Source organism: Typopeltis vanoorti, chromosome 21, assembly GCF_054136105.1.
Source record: "Typopeltis vanoorti isolate ZY-2024b chromosome 21, IOZ_Tvanoo_1.0, whole genome shotgun sequence".
NCBI classification, from domain to species: Eukaryota; Metazoa; Arthropoda; class Arachnida; order Uropygi; family Thelyphonidae; genus Typopeltis; species Typopeltis vanoorti.
The window spans coordinates 77,350,056-77,374,382 of NC_143569.1; the positions used below are offsets into that span (position 1 = coordinate 77,350,056).

Genomic DNA, 24,327 nt, shown 5'->3' on the forward strand with positions numbered 1-24,327 from the left:
GTACTATATTTGGGTTGAGTGTTCTATTTATCAGGCTTATAATCTGTAAAAAAATTTTAAGTTTTTAATTTTGTCTTTTTCTCCTTCATATGATATTTCACATCCAAGATAACTGAAAGTATTTATCTGTTCTATTATTTTATTATTAATAACTGTTTTGCTTCTAACCGGAGTTTGTCCACAAAATGCCATTGTTTTAGTTTTATCTATGGAAATTTTCATTCCAAACTGTTCTACTATAATGTTTAAATTATATATTGCTCTTTGTAAATTGTCTTCCTTATCTGATATTATTACCTGATCATCTGCAAATAATAGCGTATTTATTTTGTTATTCTGGGAAATTTCTATACCTTGATTGTTTAAGGTGTTCCACTGTATTAATATTTCATTAATGTAAATGTGTGGTAAGAAAAGCAAAAGTGGATTATGAAAGAACATTAGCCATGCAGGCTAAAGAGAATCCCAAACAGTTTTTTCGATATGTTGCAAGTAAAAGAAAAAATGTATATGGCAGATTGATTTTAAAGAATGCTGATAGTAGGGAAGTAACCGAATCAGTTGATATAGTAGAATTACTGAGTGAGCACTTTGCAAGAGTATATCATCCAGGTGGTGACATTGCAGAAATGGAAGAACCAACAGCTTATACGGGAATTGTGGTGAATGAAGTGGAGATGAATAGTCTATTACAAAACCTCAATGTCAATTCATCTGCGGGATTGGATGGTAGGGAAGTATTTATCTGTATATATACCAGCTCGTGTCTTACGAGAAGTGGCTAAAGAATTGTCAGTGCCTTTGACCATTTTGTTTAATTTGAGTCTCGGGTCTGCGTTAGTCCCAAGGGGGTGGAAAGAGGGGAAAATAGTTCCACTGCATAAAGGAGGTTCCAAGACTGCTGTTGAAAATTACCAGCTGATCAGCATATCAGGAATTGTTGTCAAGGTCTTGGAGAAAATAGTCAAGAGGAAAATACAAGATTGGATAGATGAAAATGAGATACTGTATGGGGGACAGCATGGTTTTGTGAATTGTAGATCATGCCTCAGTAACTTGCTCACATTCTATAACACAGCGACGGCTGAACTGGATAAGGGTAACGGGTTTACAGTGATTCTACTGGACCTTGCTAAAGCCTTTGATAGGATACCACATGGAATTCTAATCAGTAAACTGCAGCATATGAAAATGGATATAGGGTTGGTGAGATGGATAGGAGGGTGGTTGATGGAGAGATATCAGAGAGTGGTTTATTCAGGAGTAGAGTCCAAAAGATGGCCTGTGACTAGCGGTGTGCTGCAAGGTTCTGTTCTTGGACCACTACTGTTTAATTTGTTCATTAACGATATAGGAAAGGATCTGAGACGACTGTGAATCTGTTTGCGGATGATGCAAAGTTAGGTAGAGCAATAGTGAATGCTCAGGATGTCAAAATTTTGCAGGATGATTTGGATAGATTGGAGTTCTGGGCTAAGGAGAATGGATGTCAATTTAATGTGACAAAATGTAACGTTTTGCATTTTGGGATGAAAAGATTAGCAGTAGTATATCACATTGGTGGAACTGTACTCCAGGAGATTGAAGAGGCCAGGGATTTTTGAGTGTTGGTGGATAGGAAGTTGAAGTTTAGGGGACACATCACAAAAGTGACAAAATTATCTCATCAAATCACTTGGTTGCTGAAAAACACTTTAACGAGTAGAGACAAACAGGTTATTGTTCCTCTTTATCGAGCCTTGATAAGACCCCCATCTAGACTACTGTGCCCAGATATGGGCACCAGGGTTTCTTCTCGATGGGGAGGAGGTGGAGAGGATCCAGAGACGAGTGACCTAGATAATAGACCTTATGAGAACAGGTTGAAGATTTGTGGGCTGCAGAAATTGGTTGATAGGTGGAAAAGTGGTGATATGATTGAGACATTCAAATTACTGAAGAGTTTCTATAAGATTAATTCAGAAGATATTTTTGAGAATAGAACTGGTAGTGGGAGGACTAGGGGCCATCCATGGAAGCTTGGTAAGAGTGTGGTTAGCAAGGGTGTTAGAGCTAGGTTTTTTACTTAGAGAGTGGTAAATGAATGGAATAAGCTGCCAGAGTCTGTTGTGGGTGCCATGACTGTAAATGAGTTCAAGGTGAAATATGATAGATACTGTGTGGATGTTGAATAGTTGTTCTTGACATGATGTTGGGCCTCCCTCGATGAGTCTAAGGACTCCTTGGAGCTGCCTGTAATAATAATAAATATAACGAAAAGTGTTGGAGACAGAGGGCATCCCTGTCTTACTTCTTGGTTTATAGATTGTTTTTCAGACAACTGTTCATTTTTTTTTTTATTTCATTATCTTTATATATATTCAATATTGCATGGAGTAAAATATTAGGTATATTTATTCTTTATAATATATCAAACAGTATATATCTTTTTACTTTGTCAAATGCTTTTTCATAATCTATAAACAAAAGATGAGTTTCCAAAATAAATTCTCTTGTTTTTTCTATAAGTAGTTTTAAACAGAAAGCTGCTTCCATTGTAGAGCATCCTTTTCTAAATCCATTTTGACATTCTAATATTTTTTCACTGTACATTTTTAGTTTTTCATTAAGTATTCTGCTATATATTATGTAGCATGTATTCAATAAACTAATACCTCTGTAGTTAGCAGGTTTTGTTTTATCCCATTTTTAAAAAAAAAGGTATTACTATGCTTGTATTCCATTCTATTGGTATTTGTCCATTTGTGTATATTTTATTTAGAAATTTTAGTAATCTTTGATGAAATTTTTTTCCAGCAAATTTATAAAGTTCAGAGTTTATCCCATTTTTTTTCCTGCTGATTTGCCATTTTTTATTTTATTTAGGTTGTCCTTTAATTCTTTCATTGTTATCATATCATTTAAGGTATTTTGTAAGTTTCTGGTGTAATTATTTTTGATGCCAGTATTATCAATCCAAAGATCTGTAAAGTAATCCAAGAATTCTTTTACATCTATTTCACAATTTATATTTGCAGTTTCTTTTATATCTGCATTCATGTGTTTTAGTATTTTGTATATGTCATTTTCTAGATATGATGCAAATTTTTCCCAGCTTTCTCTGTGTCTCTGTCTGGTTTCTCTTTTGGCTATTGCTCGTCTTTTTTTTTATATTCAATTTCATCTTCTTGTTTTTTTGCTACTTAACCATCTTTTAAAAGCCAACTTTTTATTTTTAATTATTGTTTTTATTTCATTATCCCATGTATGTAATTTTTTATTTTTAAGATTTTTTTCTGTGTGGCTGCTGATGTGATAATTTCTTTTATAAATTATTCCATTCTTTCTCAATGTCTTCATTTTCTTGTATTTTTTCTAAGTAGTTATTAATCCTCTGTTGGTATAAATTTCTTATACTTGAATCATTTAGTAGTCTTACTTTGTAATTAGATTTTGTTTCTCTAGTTTGTTTATTTTTTTTTTTTGTATTTTTTGTAGCCAGTTTGGTGGAAATCTTAGTTTTGCCTGTACTGAATAGTGATCTGTGTCAGTTTCTAGCCCTCTTCTAACTTTAACATCTAGGAAGAGGTTTGCTGCTTTTTCATTTGCTATAAAGTAGTCTATTGATTTTTGTCCTCTTGCACACCACATATATTTATGTATATTTTTATGTTTGTAAAATGTATTCATTATTTTTAAATTATTATATATTGTGTAATCAATAAGTCGCTTTCCATTTTTGTTTACTGTTGGTTCTCCAAATTTTTGTATATTATTGTTAATTTTTTTCATTCCTATTCTGCCATTAAGATCTCCGGCTATAATTATATGATCTGTTTTATTTAATTTTTCATATATTCCTTGTAACTCTGTAAAAGTAATCATTTTCTTCTTCTTTTTCTTCTTCAGGGGCATACACTCCAACAACTTCATATTATTATTATTATTTTTGACACCTTCAGGGAGTCCAGGGACTCATCGAGGGAGAGTGCCAACAGCATCGAACGATTGGTCCCCTTCCAACTACTAACCACGCTCAAACTTACTTAACTGAGCCATTAGTAGCAGAGGCTCTACCAATCGACCAACCTTTGCTGGCTTTTCAATGTTAAATTTTCTTTATTTAATTTTAATCACACTTCTAAATCCTTTCATTCCAGTATGTATAATGAGTTATTTTTGCTTTAATTGATTTATGGATTATTTATGGTTTATTCAACTTTATAATTAGTTATTCCAGTTACAAAGAACAAGGGAACACAAGTGATGAACATTAGTCAGCCTGAGGGGAAATGTCATTGACATCTTCTAAATTGGAAAGAGAGAGAGGGAGAGAGAGACAGACCGGATGATGTACAGCTAGCATGAGCTAATACTGTTCTAGAACTGTAAATTAAAGAAATGTTGCACAATATACAGTATTTGTTGATTTCAAAGTTTAAGTAAAATTTATTTGGTTAGCAGCTCATTTTGTGATTGAAAAATTATTCACAAGTTAAAATTTCATATATTTTTGAGTTTTTGACCTAAATTTTTCATTTTTATGATACAGTCTGCATGTATTTGGTTCACTATGGACATTGCATGTAAGTGAAATTAACTTAAAGTTAAAATTGCGTGCACACACACACACACTGACAGCATCATCCGTAACTAGAAAATGTGTGCACACCAAGTTCAGATTCTGTTTATTTTTGGGTATTCCCTCATACATAGTTATTTATGGCTGGCAGTTCTTTGGCCAGTTTGCCTCTTATGCCAGATGAAAAATCCAAGTTTCAAAAGGAAATTGTGGGGTTACAGATATATTCTGTTTAAGGCTGGTTAACTCATCTTCATTTAGAAAGCTTTAATAAGAGTTCTTGTCTTATCTAGGATTCAGATCATTGTTTTTCCAATCAGATGGCATCTGAGTTGCAGAAGTTTCACATTTTTTTTATTTTTTTTAATGTTAATCTTACTTTACTTAATCCTCCTCTTCTACCTTTATAGTGTCTAGGCTTGAAGTGTTTTAATCATTTTCAGTTCGAACTTGCAGGTGATTGGCCTACAGAGTCCTCTAATTATTCTTTTCTGTAAATTGCGTGTATTCTACTGGCTTGTTTGCCTGTTCTGAGGGACCAAAAACCCAAGTTTCTGGGAGAAAAAAATCCTCAACCTCCGTATTCGACTAACTCACCTTTAGCCGAAAGAGACCATATAAAGGTTCCTCGCGTCATGGACGGGAATCGAACCTAGGTCTTTCTGACCAAAGTGCTTCATCTATACCAACTGAGCTATGGAGGCTCTTAATGTTAATCTAACAGGTAAAAAGTTGCATAACCTATAGTACATTGCTGTCATTTGTGGATTCGGTATTGTTAACAGAGAAAAATTTATTTCCAAATTGAAATTAGAAACTCAATATATGTATATATGCACATAAACACACACAGGATGAATTATCCACATTTTCTTTGATATTGGGCTGTTCATGAGCATTGATTAGAAGCTGTTTCAATGTTCATAGGCTTAAAAGAGAATGAGGATGCCTCAGTCCTCCACTATTTGAGAAAGTAGGAGAAATTCAAAATTTATATGATACAAGTTTTAATATTGTCCACACCAGGTGTAGACAATCATACACAAAGAATAATAATTATTAGCATTTATTTATTTATTTTTAGATCTAAGTGCATGCATATTGTTCTTTGTCAATCTAAATTATGATGACCACAAAATTCACATTCACTGTTTTTGGCACTCTGGTATACTTGGTTGTGTGAGAAAAGTGAGGAGATGAGTGCACCACCTACCCTGTGCTTCACTTAATTCGATACTGCTATTTAATTGGTGGATCAGTCACAGCTTAAATTAAAAACTGATGCAATAGAAGAAATACACCCAACTGCAGTTATATATCAGTGAACTAGATGTGATTTTACTGGTTAAGTGGTGTAGATTTTACATAGCAGTTAGCTTTTTAATGCCATGGTAGACTAATTTATTTGCATGAATCAGAGTAGCTATAGCATTCAACACTAAATATGATTGGCAGGCAATATCAAGTAGATTGATGTGGGCAAATATCAGAATGGGGAACTGGACAATGAAACTTATTTGTGCTCGTGGTTCCACAAAAAGTTCTAAGAAGAAATGGTATTCTTCTTAGAATACCATTCTTCTGGAGGTACTCTTTAAGGCATTAGAGAAGGCATCTGACACAATGAAAAAAAAAAAGTTGGTCCTTGCTGAAGATCTAAACAGTCGAGTAGGAAATAATTACCAGACATATAGAAATGTTTTGAGAACATTTGGAGAAAAACACAAAGCTAATAATAATAGTAAATACCTGCTGGTTTTCTGTTCAGGACTTGGATTAGTTATTACTGACACCATGTTCTAACATAAAAATGTGCACAAATTCACATGACTATGTTATAGTTGATAACGATGTTTCCCACCTGGTTCAGGATATGAGTGTACAGAGGATTTGAAATAGGAAGTGATCATTTATTTTTGAGTAGGATAAAATTGAATTTCATATTGAAAAGAAGAGTGTGCAAGAAAGTTTTAAAACAAGTCAAGGTTGAGAAGCTTTCAGAGTCAAACTGTAGATTCAAATACATAAACATCATTGAATAAAAAAATGAAAGAATTTGAAAGCAAGAAGGAAACATTGATTGATTCGGCGAGATGCATGTGGTGAGGTTGTCTGTAGGGATAGAAAAATCAGAACTCCATAGTGTACTTAGGAAGTTAAAGAGGCAGTGAAGGAAAAGAAGAAAGCATATCGAAAGTTCCTGGCAAGTAAGTCAACTTGTGTTCTTAGATAACACAGAAAAATGTAAGAAAGTGAAGCACTGTGTAAAACTAGCTAAGCAGAAATTAAGGGAAGACTTTGGAAAGAACATAGAAAATAAATATCAGGAAAGTGAAAATATTCTGGAGGCTATTGAAAAAGCTTAGAAATAGAAAGGAATAAAAGCTGTAAAAGCTGTAAAAGGAATCAGAGATGAAAAAGGCAACATGAAAACTGAAGATAAAGATATTCTAGATGTCCTGAGTAATTACTTTGAGAGACTGCTAAATGAAACAAGCAGTGTCAGCACGGTGGTAGAAGGGAAGCTTAGTGAAGAACAAGCTGGATTCAGGCCAAATAAATAGAGGTTATTGGGATTGAATTTTCACTTTAAGACAAATAGTTCAGGAATCTAACAAGGATTTGTATTTAAGTTTTGTTAATCGGGAAAAGGCATATGACAAGGTGCCAAGGGAAAAGCTCTTCAGAACACTACAGTTATATGGTGTAAATTGGACATTATATCAAGCAATACATAGTCTCTATTTAAGCTGTAAGTCAGTAATTAGAATTGAAGGAGGTACAGGAACATGGTTTGAGCTGAAATCATGTGTGCAACATGGGTGTGTATTATTTCCACTGTTATTCATTATCTATATATATCACATTATGAAGGAAAATTATATTAAAATCTGATATCAGAATTGGTGATGTTAATCTTACTTTTTACTTTATGCAGATGATGTTATACTTCTGAATAAATCCAGTATACAAGTCTGCAAGATTCCCTGACTAAACTGAATAACTGTTGTAATAAATATGATATGAAAATGAGCAATAAAAAGACAATGAAAATAGACAGAAACACTGAAAACATCAATTCTGTTTACCAACAGAATTAGTAAAGCTGGTATGGTAGTAAGGCAACTGAATAAATTTATATGGAATAAGAAATAAATTAATCAAAACACTAAATTAGCTGTATACAAAACAGTGTTCAGACTAGTCTTAACTTATGGATCCGAGAGCTGAGTTAAAAATTAAACACTTGATCAAAGACTGCACACCACAGATATGAAAGATTAGGGGAGTGAACAGGGCAGTATCATATTAAAAATGAGGATATTAGGAAAGAACTTAACGTTAGCATTCAGGAATGTGTTTATAGAGCTAATCTCAGGTGCTATGGTCACTTAAACAGTATGGGTGAGGAAAAGAAAAGATTAACAAAACAAGTGTTCTTTGTGAGATTGACAGGTAAAAGATCCAGAGGAAGACCAAGATGTAGATGAATTGATACATTAAAAAAAAAGACATAAATATAAGATCTGATAATATCGGCATCTTGACAGATAACAGATTATCTTAAGAGTTAGTTATTCATTAATCTCGGTGGTCAAGAATTATAACAATTTCAGATAACAGATTAATTTGGAGGAAAATGGTTGATCGGAAGTTAGTAATGGTACATAATTATCCTCTACACCCTCTGAGGGTACATATCAGAAATTTAATAATGATGAATCAGAGATTGTATTTTTTATACTTTTTCATATTTAATTTTGAAAACTTAAACATTTTTCAGTATAAATTTTGAATTCATACTTTCATTTGGAACTCTAGTCTGGTACTAGAGTCCTAAATGGACTAATTTGTGTAGTCTTGGCTGTTGGCCTGAAGATCTGAGTTTGAATATTTCCCAAATTTGGGGCAGTTTTATGCACCCGAACACTCATCCAAGACCATCTGATTTAGTCCACTAGGGGACACCATTTAGGACTCTAGGCTTGACTTTGGTTGCCTTTCTTCAGCTTCATTTGCCCAGTGTTAGTGTGCCTGGGTGCACATATCACTGTTTTGTGATCCCTGATGATGCCAATGTAACATTGCTGAAATATAAGAAAGTATTAATTAAAGTTATTATAATTAATATTTAGTATACATTTTTCATTATTTCCTGAAAAATAATAGTTATGAATAGCCGGCATTATACTGCTTTGAAAGAAGTCAAGACACTCCTCCCATGAGCAAGGTGTATTGTGCCATGTGTTTGTAGCTAGTATAAATTGGAGGAATATGATGCTCCCAAGTCAGTGCAACTGTATCTGTGTCAAATTGCTGTGAGAAGGGAACTGACGGAGTTTGAAAGAGGTGTTGTGATAGGATGCCATGTTGCAGGCCTATCTGTTTGGCAAATTGTTGACAAATTATGTCATCCTAATTCAACAATCAGTGATACTATGCTAAGATGGAAGAGCAGGGAGTCAACTGCAAGTGCAACTCACAGTGGATTACTCACCACACTCACCAAAAACGACCGTAGGGTGCTATGAAGGATAATATGTAAAAACTGCCATTTGTTAGCCAACGTGTTGAATGCAGATTTCCAGGCATTGACTGGAACATAAATCTAAACAGAAACATTCAGAACTGAGGCTCACAACATGGGTTTCCATTGTAGGACCACAATATGAAAGCCCCACCTGAACCAACATGCAACGTCATCTTCAGTGGTGCCAGGAAGTGTGTGTGTGTGTGTGTGTGTGTGTGTGTGTGTGTGTGTGTGTGTGTGTGTGTGTGTGTGTGTGTGTACAGTGGAATGTGCAAGTTTGGAAACCTGTGTTATGAAGCACTGAATCACACTACACCTCTGCCAGACAGGTGGAATGGTATGGGTGTGTGGATGCCCAGTGAATATCTCTTATCAGAGTGCTTAATCTCAACTGTGAAATTGAAGATTGTGGTGTGATGGCATGGTCCTGGTTTGGCCTCAGACCTGTTTGTGGTGCCATGAACATTGATCTCTGAGAGGTATCCGAACATTCTGGAACAATGCATCCTGCTTTGTGGCATTTCTACAGAACTGACTATTGTCTTTCAGCAAGCCAGTGCACCTTGTTATAAGGCTGCTACTGTAATTGTATGACGTTCATGTCCATAGACATGATAATGTCTATGGACATGAACGTCACCACACTTGACTAGCCTCCACAGAGCCCTGATCTCAACTCTTTTGAACATCTGTAAGATGAATTGAGGCAGCAGGTGAAGTTAACGGATGTCTGCCCCACAACAGTCCATGACCTCATTCCATGCCTACAGGAAAAATGGTCCAAAATTTCCATTGATTGCTATCGTGTGCTTGTGGAAAATAAAGTGTTTGTTTCTCACACTATGGTGTGTCTGTTGACTTCTTTCCAAGCAGTGTACAAAGCCTGTCTACCAGAACAAGTGAAATGTACTTATGACTCATTTCTCCTGGAAAGTTTTATATTACCTTGGACAGTATTCTTTCCATATGTATGTAATATTATGTATGCAAACTAATTTTTAGTTTATTTTGCAGTACTTTTTTCACTGTGTACATAGTTTTAAAATAAATGCTCTTCACAAAATTTCTTACACTTTTTGAATATTCTTTTTTTATAGACTAGAGCTTGTGAACACATAGAACATAGTCCTTTACTCTTTGCTGCTCCTCAGTGCCTTGGATACAGTAATGAACATGGTGTAGCCACCAAAGATATGTGCTTTCCTTCTAAGGATATCATTCTTCGACAATTAAAGAGAGTTGTAAAGGCAATTAAGGCTAGAGCAGTTTTTGTTGCTTCAGACAATGATCACATGATAGACAGCATTAGTGAATCTCTTAAATTGCTGAAGGTATGTTACAGTTACTGTTTTTATTAACTATTCTTAACTCTTCTAATATAATATTAGTAGCTAGTCATTTTTGCATTTCGTTTTTTTTTTTTTTATATATATGAAACCTATCCACAAAATGGGCTAAGGATTATATAATGTAGTTTCCATTTCCTAGAAACCAAACAAAGAATTTTTTAAAGCCAATTCAGGTCTCTAATAAACAGAGTAGTGGTGGTTTATGCTAGTTGATGAAAAGGATCTATGACATAGTTTGATCTTGTATCAAGTTCTGTAGAAGAGGCCACCTGAAGACAGACTTGACTTAAGTTTAAGTCTAGTCGACAACTGGAGGAACTTTTTCTAACTAAGCCTTTCTTCAACTGGATCCCAGGTTAGTCGATCTCTGGCACAGGCAAGCAGGTTTTTTCCTCTCCAGTTTTCATCCCATAAATTCAAGAAAATTTACCATAGAAGCGACACTATTTCAGACAATAACATATCATGTTAGGGTTAGGTATCAAGAAATGGCAGCACTTTTTTTTGCCAGTCTCTTCATCAGTCACCACTTATAATTAGTGGATAGTCTTTAGCCAGCTATCTCTGATTGGCTACTGGTGGAGATTGAACTGCCTACTCAGTCTCCAAAGCTAGATAGGATTAAAAGGCCTTGCCTGCTCCCTTTAAGGGAATAAAAGGCATAGCTGATTTTTCCAATTTGAAGCCTCCATAGATCATTTGGTATAGACTAGCCCTTTGGGTAGAAAGATCCAGGTGCAAATCCTATCTATGACGTGAGGAACCTTTATCAGATCTTTCAATCAAATGGTGAGTTAGCTAGTCTCATGTGTAGGTAGAGGATTTTTCTCCTGGTAATTCAGGTTTTTCATTCCTCAAAACAGGTAAAACCGACCTCGTGAACACACAGATCTACAGGTATGAAATACTTTCCCTTAGGGGGAATGCAGCAGTAATTCTATTTCAGTAATTAAAAGTAATTCTCTCTCCACTTCCTACTAACTTGCTTGCCCATAAATTTTAATTAATCTCATATATATTACCCTTGCATAGCATAAGAACTGAGCATACTGGTTCATAAATTTTCAGTACCACAGAGGCTTTTAAATTTTATGCATAATACAAGATAACTAAAATTGTAAGGTATCTGGAGATATCTCCAGAGAGGAATGTCAGTTAGTGTGATGGACAGGAATCCTTTTATCCATTAATTTGAAAAGTAGATGGTATGGGTTTTGATATCTTGTTGTAAAAGGGATTTGGTAGAACAAACAGAATGAGCCCAATAGACAAGAGTCCTTATAGTGTTAGTTTTATGTCATGGATGATGATGAGAAAAAGCATGTATATAATGTTCTGTGTGTTCTGGAAGAGTATGAAAATGAAATATTTCCATCTGGTCGGCAAATATTGAGGAGCTGTGAAAAGCAATCATTATTTTATTTTCAAGAATAAACAGTTTTGGATAAATGCATTAATCTTATTTACAGGCTCTGTCAGCAAACCTTTCCACACAAATAAAATATTGGCCACAAATACAAACCACACTAGAGGTTTAGGATGAATTTCATAGAAGTGGTGTCATAACACTATAAGTAACTCGTGCCCATTATTTTCATTGATAATTTTATTAATAATATCATATAAAGTCATATGAAATTTGTTGCAAAGAACATAGGAAATTTATCAGATATCATGTCCTTGAACAATCTGAACTTGCAGCAGTAGCAAAACCTTATGAAAGTACTGCATTAAAAATTCAAACTGAACAAACCTGATACACAGCACTTATTTTCTTTATGAGAAATAGATAATCATTATCAAATTCCTGACACATACCCTCAAGGGGTGTACAGGATATGATAGTACTACATGAAAAATTTACATTACTAACTTCCTATCTACAATTTTCCTCCAAATCAGTCTGTTACTTGTCAAGACTCCAACATTATCAGATCTTATATTTCTATCATCTAAGGCACTTTGTACCCTATCAATCCAACTATCTCTTGGTCTTCCTCTGGGTTGTTTTCCTGCCAACCTGGCAGAGAACACTTGTTTTGCTAATCTTTCCTATCCCATTCTGTTTAAGTGACCATACCACTTGAGAGTAGCTCTGTTAATGCATTCCTGGATGCTGACAGCGTCAAGTTCTTTCCTAATATCTTCATTTTTAATATGATAATGCCATTGATGCCATCTGTTCACGCCTCTAATCTTTCTCAGGACTCTCATATCTGTGGTCTCTAGTCTTTGGTCAAGTGTTTTACTTCTGACCCAGCTCTCAGATCCATAAGTTAAAACTGGTTTGAACACTGTCTTGTATACAGCTAATTTAGTTCTGACTAATTTCTTTCTTTCTTATTCCATATGAATTTATTCGATTGACTTCCTACCATACCAGCTTTGTTGATTCTGTTGTCTATTTCTATATTTAATTTACCATCTTCAGTAAAAATTGCGCCTAAGTAGCTGAAATGTTTTACTTGTTCCACGGTTCTCCTTTCAAAACACAGTTGGCATTTTTGATGATTCTGCCTATTTTCATTGTCTTTGTCTTTTTATTGCTGACCTTCATACCATATCTATTACAACAGTTATTCAGTTTAGTCAAGGAATCTTGCAGACTTGTAGCGGATTTATTTAGAAGTATAACATCGTCCGCATAAAGCAAAGAGCTGACATTAACATCTCCAATTCTGATATCATGTTAAATACCACTTCATAATGTGATCCATATAGATAATGAATAACAGAGGGGATAATATACATCCTTGTCTCACACCAGATTTAACATTAAACCATCTTCCTGTACTTCCTTCAATTCTAACTGCTGACTCACAACTCAAATAAAGACTAAGTATTGCTGGATATAATGCCCCATTGACACCATATAACTGTAGCATGTTGAATAGCTTCTCTCTTGGTACCTTGTCATATGCCTTTTCCAGATTGACAAAACTTAAATACAGATCTTTATTATATTGCCATGCTTTCCCAACTATTTGTCGTAAAGTGAAGATCTGATCTTGACAGCCTCTATTTGGCCTGAATCCAGCTTGTTCTTCACCAAGCTTTTCTTTCACAATTCTTCTCAACTGTTTTTCAAGTATACTTGCGTAAATCTTGCCAGGAACACTCAGCAGGGAAATACTGTAATTCTCAAAATCAGTTTTATTTGCCTTTTTGTATATGGTTTCTATTAGAGCTCTACCCCAATCATCAGGAATTCGTCCCTCTGTCCAGGCCTTGTGAACTATGCAGTGCAACCATTGTAAGACTTTTATACCACCATACTTCAGCATTTCTGGTCGAATATCATCTATTCCTGCTGCCTTTCCACATTTCAAGCCTTTGAGTGTTTTTTACCACCTTGCTATCACTGCTTGTTTCATGTAGCAATTTTTCGAAGTAATTACTCCATACGTCAAGGATATTTTTTTCTCCCATTTTCATGTCACCTTTATCATCTCTAACTCCTTTTACAGCACTCTTTCCTACATTTCTATGCTTCTTCAACAACCTCCAGAATATCTTACCACATTCTTGATATTTATTTTCTATGTTCTTGCCAAAGTCCTCCCATGAGTTTTGTTTAGATTGTTTTACACAGTGTTTAGCTTTCTTACATTTGTCTCTGTATTCTCTAAGAGCACAAGCTGACTTATTTGCCAGGAACTTTTGATATGTTTTCTTGTTTTCCTTCACTGCCTCTTTAACTTCCTGTGTCCACCATGGAGTTCTGATTTTTCTATCCTTACAGATGTTGGATCCTACTTCGTCTTAACCTATACTTTGGATCCAACATGTTTGTCACTACGATGTTCTTAAACAAAAAATAAGTTGCTAGTTGATTTCTAATCCAAATATGAGAAAATTTATATTTATTGACTGCGCCAATCTATATCTAAATTAGTCCAAGAATTAAAGTAAAACCAACTCTCAGCTATTTCTCTTTTAATATGTTATTATTTTATATACTGGCCAAGTATATTTAACTTATTTAATTCACCCGCTTTAGTTCGAATATTTTATGAATGGTGTAGTAAAAGAGATTCAGGCAAAATACAACTTTAGATCAACAAACAAACATTTAATTTAGGCTTACAATTTATACACATTAATTTAAATCACTGAATAAGGTATTATAAACATTTGAGCTCATTGGGTAATACAGTCATACAATTTAAGGCAATGGTTAATTTGCTGTCTGAAGTACAGTCTTCACAAGGTTCATTTAACTATTTAATTAAATTCACTGTCATAAGGTTCCTTAATGATCAATTACACTAATATCTCACAGTTACTTAAGTTTCAAATACAATAAAAATGCAGTAACACTTCTTCACAAGTATACACTCTTAATTCCACACTCCAGCTAATCTCTGCAATAGTTACTGTTAATATAGGGATATTCTAGGAAGAAACACACGCATATCTCCGCATAGGAATATCAATAGTTGGATAATTCTTACCGGTAAATCTTCCTTGTTCATCTACTTATATAAGAACATCTCTTATAACTGTATACACATAAAAACAATTAACAGCACTCATTAAAACAAATCTTCTTAGTAATAACTGAATAAATTAACGGTCGCAATTCACATAGTTAAACGTTCTTGCTCAGATCAAAACGCTTGTACTACTTTTGACATCACTTGACCAATTCAGTATTCTACTAATAACTCTTGAACTAAGGTAATACACAGTAATTCTTTAACCTTGAAGTTTTTACGCACAGTTGCCTATACTTCTGGCATTTAATTAATCTTTTAGGCACTATATTTCTTAACACAGCTGTCGTTTAAATTCAACTTTACTGCCTCTACTTATTCTATTAGTTACTCTGTGCTATGCTTCAAGTTTCCGTGCGTCCTGGAATTAAATCTCAACAAAATTATCACTAGTCATCCAGCTGTTGCTTTGCTATCTTCCGTTGCTTTATTTGTTGTTCTGCAACTTACTAGCCAACCGCTCCTCGACTAGTAGACTTTAATTAGCTACTTGAATGATTCGCCGACTCGCTGTTATCACACTCTGATTCCCCGAATGCTTGCCTCCGATTCCATCCGAATGAATCATTCTTTCAGCATTCCTAGCTTATATATTCCTTCTTCCTGCCGAAATTGTTCTCATGCTCTCTTCAACTAAAATCCTTTCCAGCCCTTCAATTCTCTCTCTCACACACTGTTCTAAACTCGTGCAAGCTATCTTACATACGTCTCCATGACAACCAAAACAGAATATAATAAAACTGAGGTATTGCATAACATTATACCTCTGCATACAGAAAAAAATAAAGAATATTTACATTTCAATTAATACGCAGTTAAATGTTGAATACAAATTCTTATATTAACATAGCAATAAATAAAATAAACTTAATAATATTTTAATACAGAGTCTTTTCACTATTAATACATATATCCTTGATTAAATAATTAAATATCAAATAAAGTTAAAGGTAGTTATATGAATATTAATTTATAAACAAGTGATTTACATTAAATAATAATTACAAGTTTAGCTTATGTGATGGAAGATCATGTTGGATTCTGAGGCAAATAATAATTACTCAAATCTCTATATATTCAGAATCCAACACAGACAACCTCACCACATGCCTCTGACTGAATCAATCAGGGTTTTCTTCAAGGTTTGGTTCCTGTTCTCAAACTCTTTCATTTTTTCTTCAATAATCTTTGTGTATTTTAGTCTACAATTCACATCTGAGAGCTGCTCAACTTTTATTCACTTTAAAACTTTCTTACATGTTATTCTTTTCAATACGAAATTCAATTTTATCCTGCTCAAGACCAAATCGTGATCATTTCCAATTTCAAATCCTCTGTACACTCTGGTGTCCTGCAACAGGGAGAAAACATCACTATCAACAATAACATAGTCAATGAGACTTTTCTTATTCCTTGCCTCTTCTCTCCATGTGAATTTGTGCACATTTTTATGTTGGAACATGGTGTTAGTAATAACCAGTCCATGTCCTGAGCAGAAATCCAACAGATATTTGCCATTATTATTAGCTTTGCTCTTTTCTCCAAATTTTCCCAAAATATTTTTGTATGTCTGACAATCATTTCCTAATCTGCTATTTAAATCCCCAACAAGGACCAACTTTTCCTTTTTCATTGTGTCAGTTGCTTTCTCTAAAGCATTAAAAAATTCCTCCACTTCTCCCTTAGTGGGACCATAGACACAAATAAGTCTCATTGTCCAATTTCCCATTCTGATATTTGCCCACATCACTCTACCCGAGACTGCCCGCCATTCAAGAAGACTAGCCTCGTATTTTGTGTTGAATACTATGGTGCCTCTTCTATTCCTTGATTGTCATTGCCTGAATATAACATTTTGTATTTATTGCTCAGAAAGAATCTCTCACCAGTTTTTGTCTTTTTCGTTTCAGTCACCCCTATTATGTTGATCTGGTACTTATCTAATTCCTCAGCTAGCTCCATTTCTTTGCCATTCAGGCTTCTTGTGTTGATAGTGCCGATCTTTAAGTCTGGTGATGTTGAGTTGAGGTTTGTTTTCAGATTTGTTCCAGTAGCTGACTTTTGTTAGATTGTGATAGAGTGGATAATTAAGTATTCCTATCTTATCACAGTCTAACATGCTTTTCCAAACAAAAGAATGAGATAAATACAATAAGTTGCTTCTAAGTGTAGAATAAGTATTATGTATATATAAATCAAGTATGTTCTGTTATGAAAAGGTTAATTAAGTATGTATTTTGTGCCATTTGCAAACATGTTTAATTTAGTATTGAAAATGTAAAGCATTACCAGAGCTTTAGAAATTAACCTGTGTGAAAGAATTATAAAATGTAAGCACAAATCCAACAGTTGGGGGTGGGGGGTGTCAAGTCCAAAGGTCGTAACGCGATGGAGCGACTCGCACGTCCGCGTACGTGCAACAAGCAGGGCAGACAATGGATGCTATGACGTAGTAGTTCGCTGGACACTGAAAGGGGCAAGAAACGCCGAGAAATAGGAGGGAAATATAAGGGTCATGCGACCCTGAAACAGGGCTTTTTCTCTCTGGATTTCCTGGTGTTCGGTTTCCGTGGGGTGCGTGTGTCCTAGATGTCGGAGGACGGATCCGATAGGCAGCTACGGTCTTGGCGGCCGTGTTCTCCTTGGAAGGAACGAAGTCTGGCAAGTCCACAGAAAGCCAGTTTCCTGTGAACTTCTGAAGCTCTAAAGAACCAAAGCGAAAATAAGTAAACTTTATTTGTGTTTAACAGAATGTGTGCCAAGTTAACATGTTATGGAAAAGGAACATTAATGATATTGGATAAGATTATATTGCTAGGACTTAAGAAGGACATTGAAATTATGTTTATTATCTGTCGTTGTGTTAATGTTCGCCTTTATATTGAATGAAATTAAGGATATGTTTAGAGTAAAGAATTGGCATAATATTAAGAGATTGTGAAAGATATGAATGTTATCTTGTGTAGTCTGACAGAGCTACGGAACCTTAGATTGATTGTGAAAATAGTACATGAATAACGCATTAGCGAAGGTTAATATAATTCATACTTTAGGAAGCTACTGTATATTAATTTATATGTGTAACAGTAGTGTTTGAATTTTATATACCTTGTCTGAAACTCCCTTAAGATGGGATTTATTTTAGTGTTCTTATGTGTATCAACCTTTGAGTATAATAAACCTTGCTTTTGATTCTAACAAAGACTTTCTGTGATTTCTGGAATCCGATGCACCGCTTATAAAAATATTAATGCGAACCTATGCGGGATATTTGAAAAGAGTAAATTATGGTCACGTCTGCAGAGTTAATTGGTATCACCAAGTACTGTCCTGAGATTACCTCTTGGTTGTTAATATTAATTAATCTAATAGCGCTAAGTGGCGCAGCGAAACAAAATAAATTTCTTGGCATTTTAAGAGGGGTAAATCTCAGACACTCTGATACTCTGGTACTGCCTCGATCTCGAGGAAATTCCATTGTCCCTCAGAGGTACCACGTGTTACCTGATAGAGTGTATCAAGGAGATATAGTAAAAGGTTAAAGCAGTTATATTTGAGAAGAAAGGTTACAACATAAATGGCACAGCCAGTAGGATAGCAATATATAAATAAGCTATACAACAAGAATAAAGAATCGATAGGATTGTAGTTAATAGAGAATAAAATTAAAGGAAAGCATTATAACATAAATTCTTGCCCCTTTCGGTGTCCAGTGAACTACTACGTCATAGCGTCCATTTGTCTGCCCTGCTTGTTGCACGTACGTGGACGTGCGAGTCGCTCCATCGCGTTATGACCTTTGGACTTGACCCCCCCCCCCCCCCCCCAACTGTTGGATTTGTGCTTACATTTTATAATTCTTTCACGCAGGTTAATTTCTAAAGCTCTGGTAATGCTTTACATTTTCAATACTAAATTAAACACGTTCGCAAATGGCACAAAATACATACTTAATTAACCTTTTCATAACAGAACATACTTGATTTATATATACATAATACTTATTCTACACTTAGAGGCAACTTATTGTATTTATCTCATTCTTTTGTTTGGAAAAGCATGTTAGACTGTGATAAGATAGGAATACTTAATTATCCACTCTATCACAATCTAACACTTTTCGCTGTTCGCCCTGATTCCCTGGCAAAAACAACGGGAAGGGGGGGAGCTTGTTTAACCGGGCGACCCCCCAGCTGGCATGAAATTTTGTCATGTTGTACCATTATTTGTATATTGGTTTAAGCCAATAAGAATACAATTTGGTCGACTAAATCCCAAATTGCCAGCCTATTCTTGCAGTTTACGGAATTCTAATCCGTAAACTGCAACATATGGGAATGGATATAGTAGGTGAGATGGATAGGTTGGTGGTTGATGGAGAGATATCAGAGAGTAGTTTATTTAGGAGTAGAGTCAAAAGACGGCCTGTGACTAGTGGTGTGCCGCAGGGTTCTGTTCTTGAATTAAACAGCAGTTTGAGAATGTCAAACTGCTGTTTAATTTGTTCATTAATGATATAGGGAAGGATCTAAGAGGAACAGTTCCTTTGTTCGCTGATGATGCAAAGTTGGGTAGGGCAATAGTGAATGCAGACGATTCACTATTGCCCTACCCAATAGTGAATTAATTCAAAATCTTGCAGGATGATTTGGATAGATTGGAGTTCTGGGCTAAGGAGAATGGATGTCAATTTAATGTGACAAAATGTAAGGTTATGCATTTTCTGGCAAAAAAGATTAGCAGCAGTATACCACATTGGTGGAATTGTACTCCAGGAGATTGATGAGGCCAGGGACTTGGGAGTGTTGGTGGATAGGGAGATGAAGTTTAGGGGGCACATTGCAAAAGTGGCTAAATCAGCTCATCAACTCACTTGGTTGTTGAAAAATACTTTGACGAGCAGAGACAAGCAAGTTATTGTTCCTCTGTACCGAGCCTTGATAAGACCTCATCTCGACTACTGTGCCCAGATTTGGTCACCTAGGTTTCTTCTTGATGCGGAGGAGGTGGAGAGGATCCAGAGGTGAGTGACCAAGATGATAGCAGGTCTATGAAATGAACCTTATGAGACCAGGTTGAAGATTTGTGGGTTGCAGACATTGGTTGATAGACAGAAAAGGGGAGATATGATTGAGACATTCAGATTGCTGAAGGGTTTCTATTGGATTAATTCAGAGGATATTTTTGAGATCAGGACTGGTGGTGGGAGAACTAGGGGACATCTATGGTAGCTGGGCAAGAGTGTCGTTAGCAAGGGTATTAGAGCTGGGTTCTTTATTTTTAAAGTGGTAAATGAGTGGAATAAGCTGCCAGAGTCTGTTGTATGTGCTATGACAGTGAGTGAGTTCAAGGCAAGGTATGATAGATACTGTGAGAATGTCAAATAGTTGTGTGGACATGATGTTTAGGGCCTCCCTCAATGAGTCTAGGTCCTTGGAGTTGCCTGTAATAATAATAATACTCAACAGGGTGCACCATGAGAAGGTGTGGATTGGACATTAGGTCAGAAGCCCTGGTTGGTTCTCCGCATTCCTTTAAAGGCTATGTGGAGGTCTCCTCTCAGTTATACAGCTTTGACTCTTAAAATAGATTTACTTAGCATTCCTCATCAATGCTTTTTTGTATCTTTGTTACTTAATCCTTACTAGAACTTTATTATGTTTGTGCATGCATTAACCTTAAAATAAAAACAGCATTGAAGGCTAAGATATTTCTCCCAGCTTTCAGACATTTTGGTTGGAATTTCTTAATCATAAAATTTGGGATCATGCAATAGATTGTTTATATTTTTGAAATTACTGATAGTTACTTTTATTACTTTTCGTATGTGAAACCAGTGATTGTTTGACATATATTTTATAAGGGCTTTGTTTATTTTGCAACATGTAGTGTTGGTTTTGAAGAAAATTTAAAACAGAGTGTATTGCTAATATTTGTAAATATAAAACAACATTTTCAGATTTAAACTAGAAATCATTTTATACAGTGAAATCTAGCAACAGTCCAATGAATTTCCCTCAGTTTTTAATTTGCAAATAAAAGTACAGCTTTTTATTATTTAATGGTTATTAATACATGTTTTATTCATATATGTTGTTTCCTTTTAGGTAAAAGCATACAAACTAAATACTCAAGAACCTCATGTGGATCTTGCAATCCTTGGGCAAGCTAACCACTTTATTGGAAATTGTATATCATCCTTTACAGCATTTGTAAAAAGGGAACGTGATGTATTTGGTGTTCCTTCTTCGTTCTGGGCATTCCCTCCTGAACAGTCACATAATATAAAAAAAAGTAACATCAATCATAGCGAATTTTGACATTGCATTATCATGAAAATCAAGTGTGCAAAATATGATAAAAAAAAAGTTCAACATCAGAGCTGTTTGAAATGCTACCAGTCTGTCATATAGAACAGCAATCACAAATCTTTGTCACTAGCAGGGTTTGCATATGACCAGTAAGAAACCACCTCTAATGTTTTGTTATTATAAGCATTAGACAACTTGCTACATCCCAGTATTATTGACTGTACACACCAGCCAAAAACTTAATGGGAAAAAAAGATTCCCATTGATGTTGTTGAAGTTGTAAGATATTTTACATGTACATTCACTGTAATTTAATGTTTTTAATTTAAAAATTGAGAGCTAACTCCATCCCTCTCCTTTCCTTACCAGATGTAGAATATACCATAAAAGCTGGTGTAAACAATATAAATATACAAATAAGTAACGTATTTTTCTAATAGTAATAAATATGGAATATTTATATTTTTACAATAATAATGAGAGTACTGTTTCTTTATATTAAGAACTTCTCATTTTTCACAATTGTGTAAAGAAAGTCAATGCTGTGTACTTATCGTTAACAAATTGCTACGTGAAGTGTTTATTGACACCTAAAAGCTAACATGAAATGAAGTATTGTATTGCACCAGTCATGTTTAATAAATTATAATATATTTATTTTCAATTTTATTTTTTTGCATTTTTTCATTGTAAATTTCCAACTTTATAATACTTGATAGTGTTACATATTACAATGATGAGTTATTCTCTTCAGTGTAACGATTTTCGATTGAATTATATACTGAAAATATTGTTCACTTTTATCTACATACCACTATTTGCTTCTATATTCACTCTGATATTATTATTATTATAGCAGCTGCCTCCAAGTTAGTCAGCTCAATTTGGGAGGTCCACTTAACTAGCAACATGTTTATTACATTGAACCTTGAACTCATTTATTTATGCTCCTCAATTACCAATTTATTCTCGTAATTCATTCTCTCCATGTAAAAAATCTACTCACATACCCTTCTTCACCACACCTTTACACAACTTCCAGAAATGGCCTCTTGTTCTTCTCCTTTCACCTTCTACTCTTTTTATAAACCATCTGTGAATCTAGTGAAATCTCTTCACTAGCTGTAATCTCTCTGTCATATCACATATTTATCCCCATCCATCAAAATCTGTAGTCTACACTCCCTCAATCTATCTGCAAAACTAGCAATCCAGAGTCCTGATATTACCTTGTTCATTTATCTCTGGATCTTCTCCATTTGTTCCACATCATGCTGAAAATTGGGCACCAAATTTTGAATACAAAAGTCCATATATGATCTAGCTAATGCCTTACAGTGATACCACCTCCTTATCCCTACTTGTCAATGAAGGATGTATATTCGAGGTGTGCTAGATGTGCAGTGCACACCCACATAATTGCAATATCACTGATATTTTATTTTTGCATTTATTCTTTTTAAAGACTCTTCTAATTGTTTCCTGTCTTTGTGTGATTCCTAAAATTAAACACAATAACTAATGTTTCATGAAGAGGACACATTTCGATGTGTAAACGTTTGCGTTAATTTCCCAGGTGTGCAGTCACAAATATGGACACCTTTGAACAGACATACATACAGATGGTGCAGTGGGTCAAATTCTTAGCTTTCCAGTGGTTTTAAACCACCCAGAAAGCGATGCAGGGTGTGTGTGTGCGTGTGCGCTGAGACAATATCACCCAGAAATCAGTGGCTGTGATTGGTTATTGTGTCAACCAATGGAATGTTGTCGTTTGTTATGAGTTGCTGTTTTTGTTTTGAGTTTCATCTATTTTGCATGTGTGAGGTGTAAACTGAGTGTTAGGACTCTGATATAGACAAGTTTTTTAATATATAATTTTCTATAAATAATTTATACATTTTTTTGCTCATATTTACAATGGGAAACATTGTTGACTATCTACTGAATGTCCCGTTTTCTGCCAGAGCTTTTGCAGATTGTATGACTAATAGAAGAAGGCAAGCCTCGTCCTCCTCTTCTAAATTTACTATTGTATTTTCACCTTTGAGTAATTCAGATATACCAACCAAATATAACATTCTCCTTCATTATTGTTTTTCAATATATCTTAAACACATTGTCCCCACTCTATGCAATTAATTAATTGTAGGATAACTGTGAATGCTCTCATTTATCAATTAATTGATAAATGAGAATATTCATAGTTATCCTACAATTAATTGCATTGGACCAATTAAGATGAGCACTGATGCATTCTTAAAACATTCATACATCAATAAAAATGAAATGATATGGTCATATTGACATGAATTTTTAGCACGGGTTGCATAAGTGACACAACAGCACTAACCAAAATGGGCACACAATGCCACTGTTTTTAATGTACTCTTTATTATTGCATGAATACAATGCATGCTCTTTTGCAATACTTGCAGTATGTCCTCTGAACTCTAGTCGACTGTTACCCATCACTCCTGGATCCTGAATCTTATCCACTTTCTCAAGCATGCTTCTGCCAAGTACATAGCCTTATATCTCTGCACCACCAAAGTGTAGCATCTCACAATTATTAAGATTAAAACTACAATCACTCATTAATTCCTTCTGTTATGAAACTGTAAATGTCCTCCTTTTGTAAATTGGGATTGAATGCACTGTTAATTTATCAGTATTCTTATTATAAAGAGAGACCTCCAGGGAATCAGGGATTGAATTCATCGAGGGAGACCATCCTACCTGCCCCAGCTGTCATACCTGTTCTTGACTTCATCCACACTACTTTCACACCGCATCCAATGGCGGTCCATTCGAATCATGCACCACTCTGTGAGAGAAAATCTACTCCTCATCCCTTTCTTAACAGTATTCATTCTCAACTTCCAAGCATGTCTTTGTGTCCTTCCTCTACCCTCTACAAAATTAAAAATTCCATCTACTGAAATCGTGTATAACACTTTCAGTAGATGGAATTTGTAGGCATCAGTCATATCACCCCTCTTTCTCCTGAATTTGTAGACTGTAGTTTCTACAATCTGCAAATTCTCAATCTGTCTTCTTCATAATCAAATATTCCATA

General features: G+C 34.9%; 1 protein-coding gene across 1 annotated transcript in view; it reads left to right on the forward strand.

Annotated features, from left to right (window-relative positions):
* O-fut1 (O-fucosyltransferase 1) overlaps positions 1–21,870 on the forward strand; it is a 45,149-nt gene extending 23,279 nt beyond the window's left edge. The window contains exons 6-7 of the mRNA XM_090411059.1: positions 10,190–10,423; positions 21,045–21,870. Coding sequence (XP_090267185.1) covers positions 10,190–10,423; positions 21,045–21,257 — 447 coding nt within the window. The 3' untranslated portion in view covers positions 21,258–21,870. The remainder of the gene's footprint in view (positions 1–10,189; positions 10,424–21,044) is intronic.
* Positions 21,871–24,327: the final 2,457 nt, after the last annotated feature.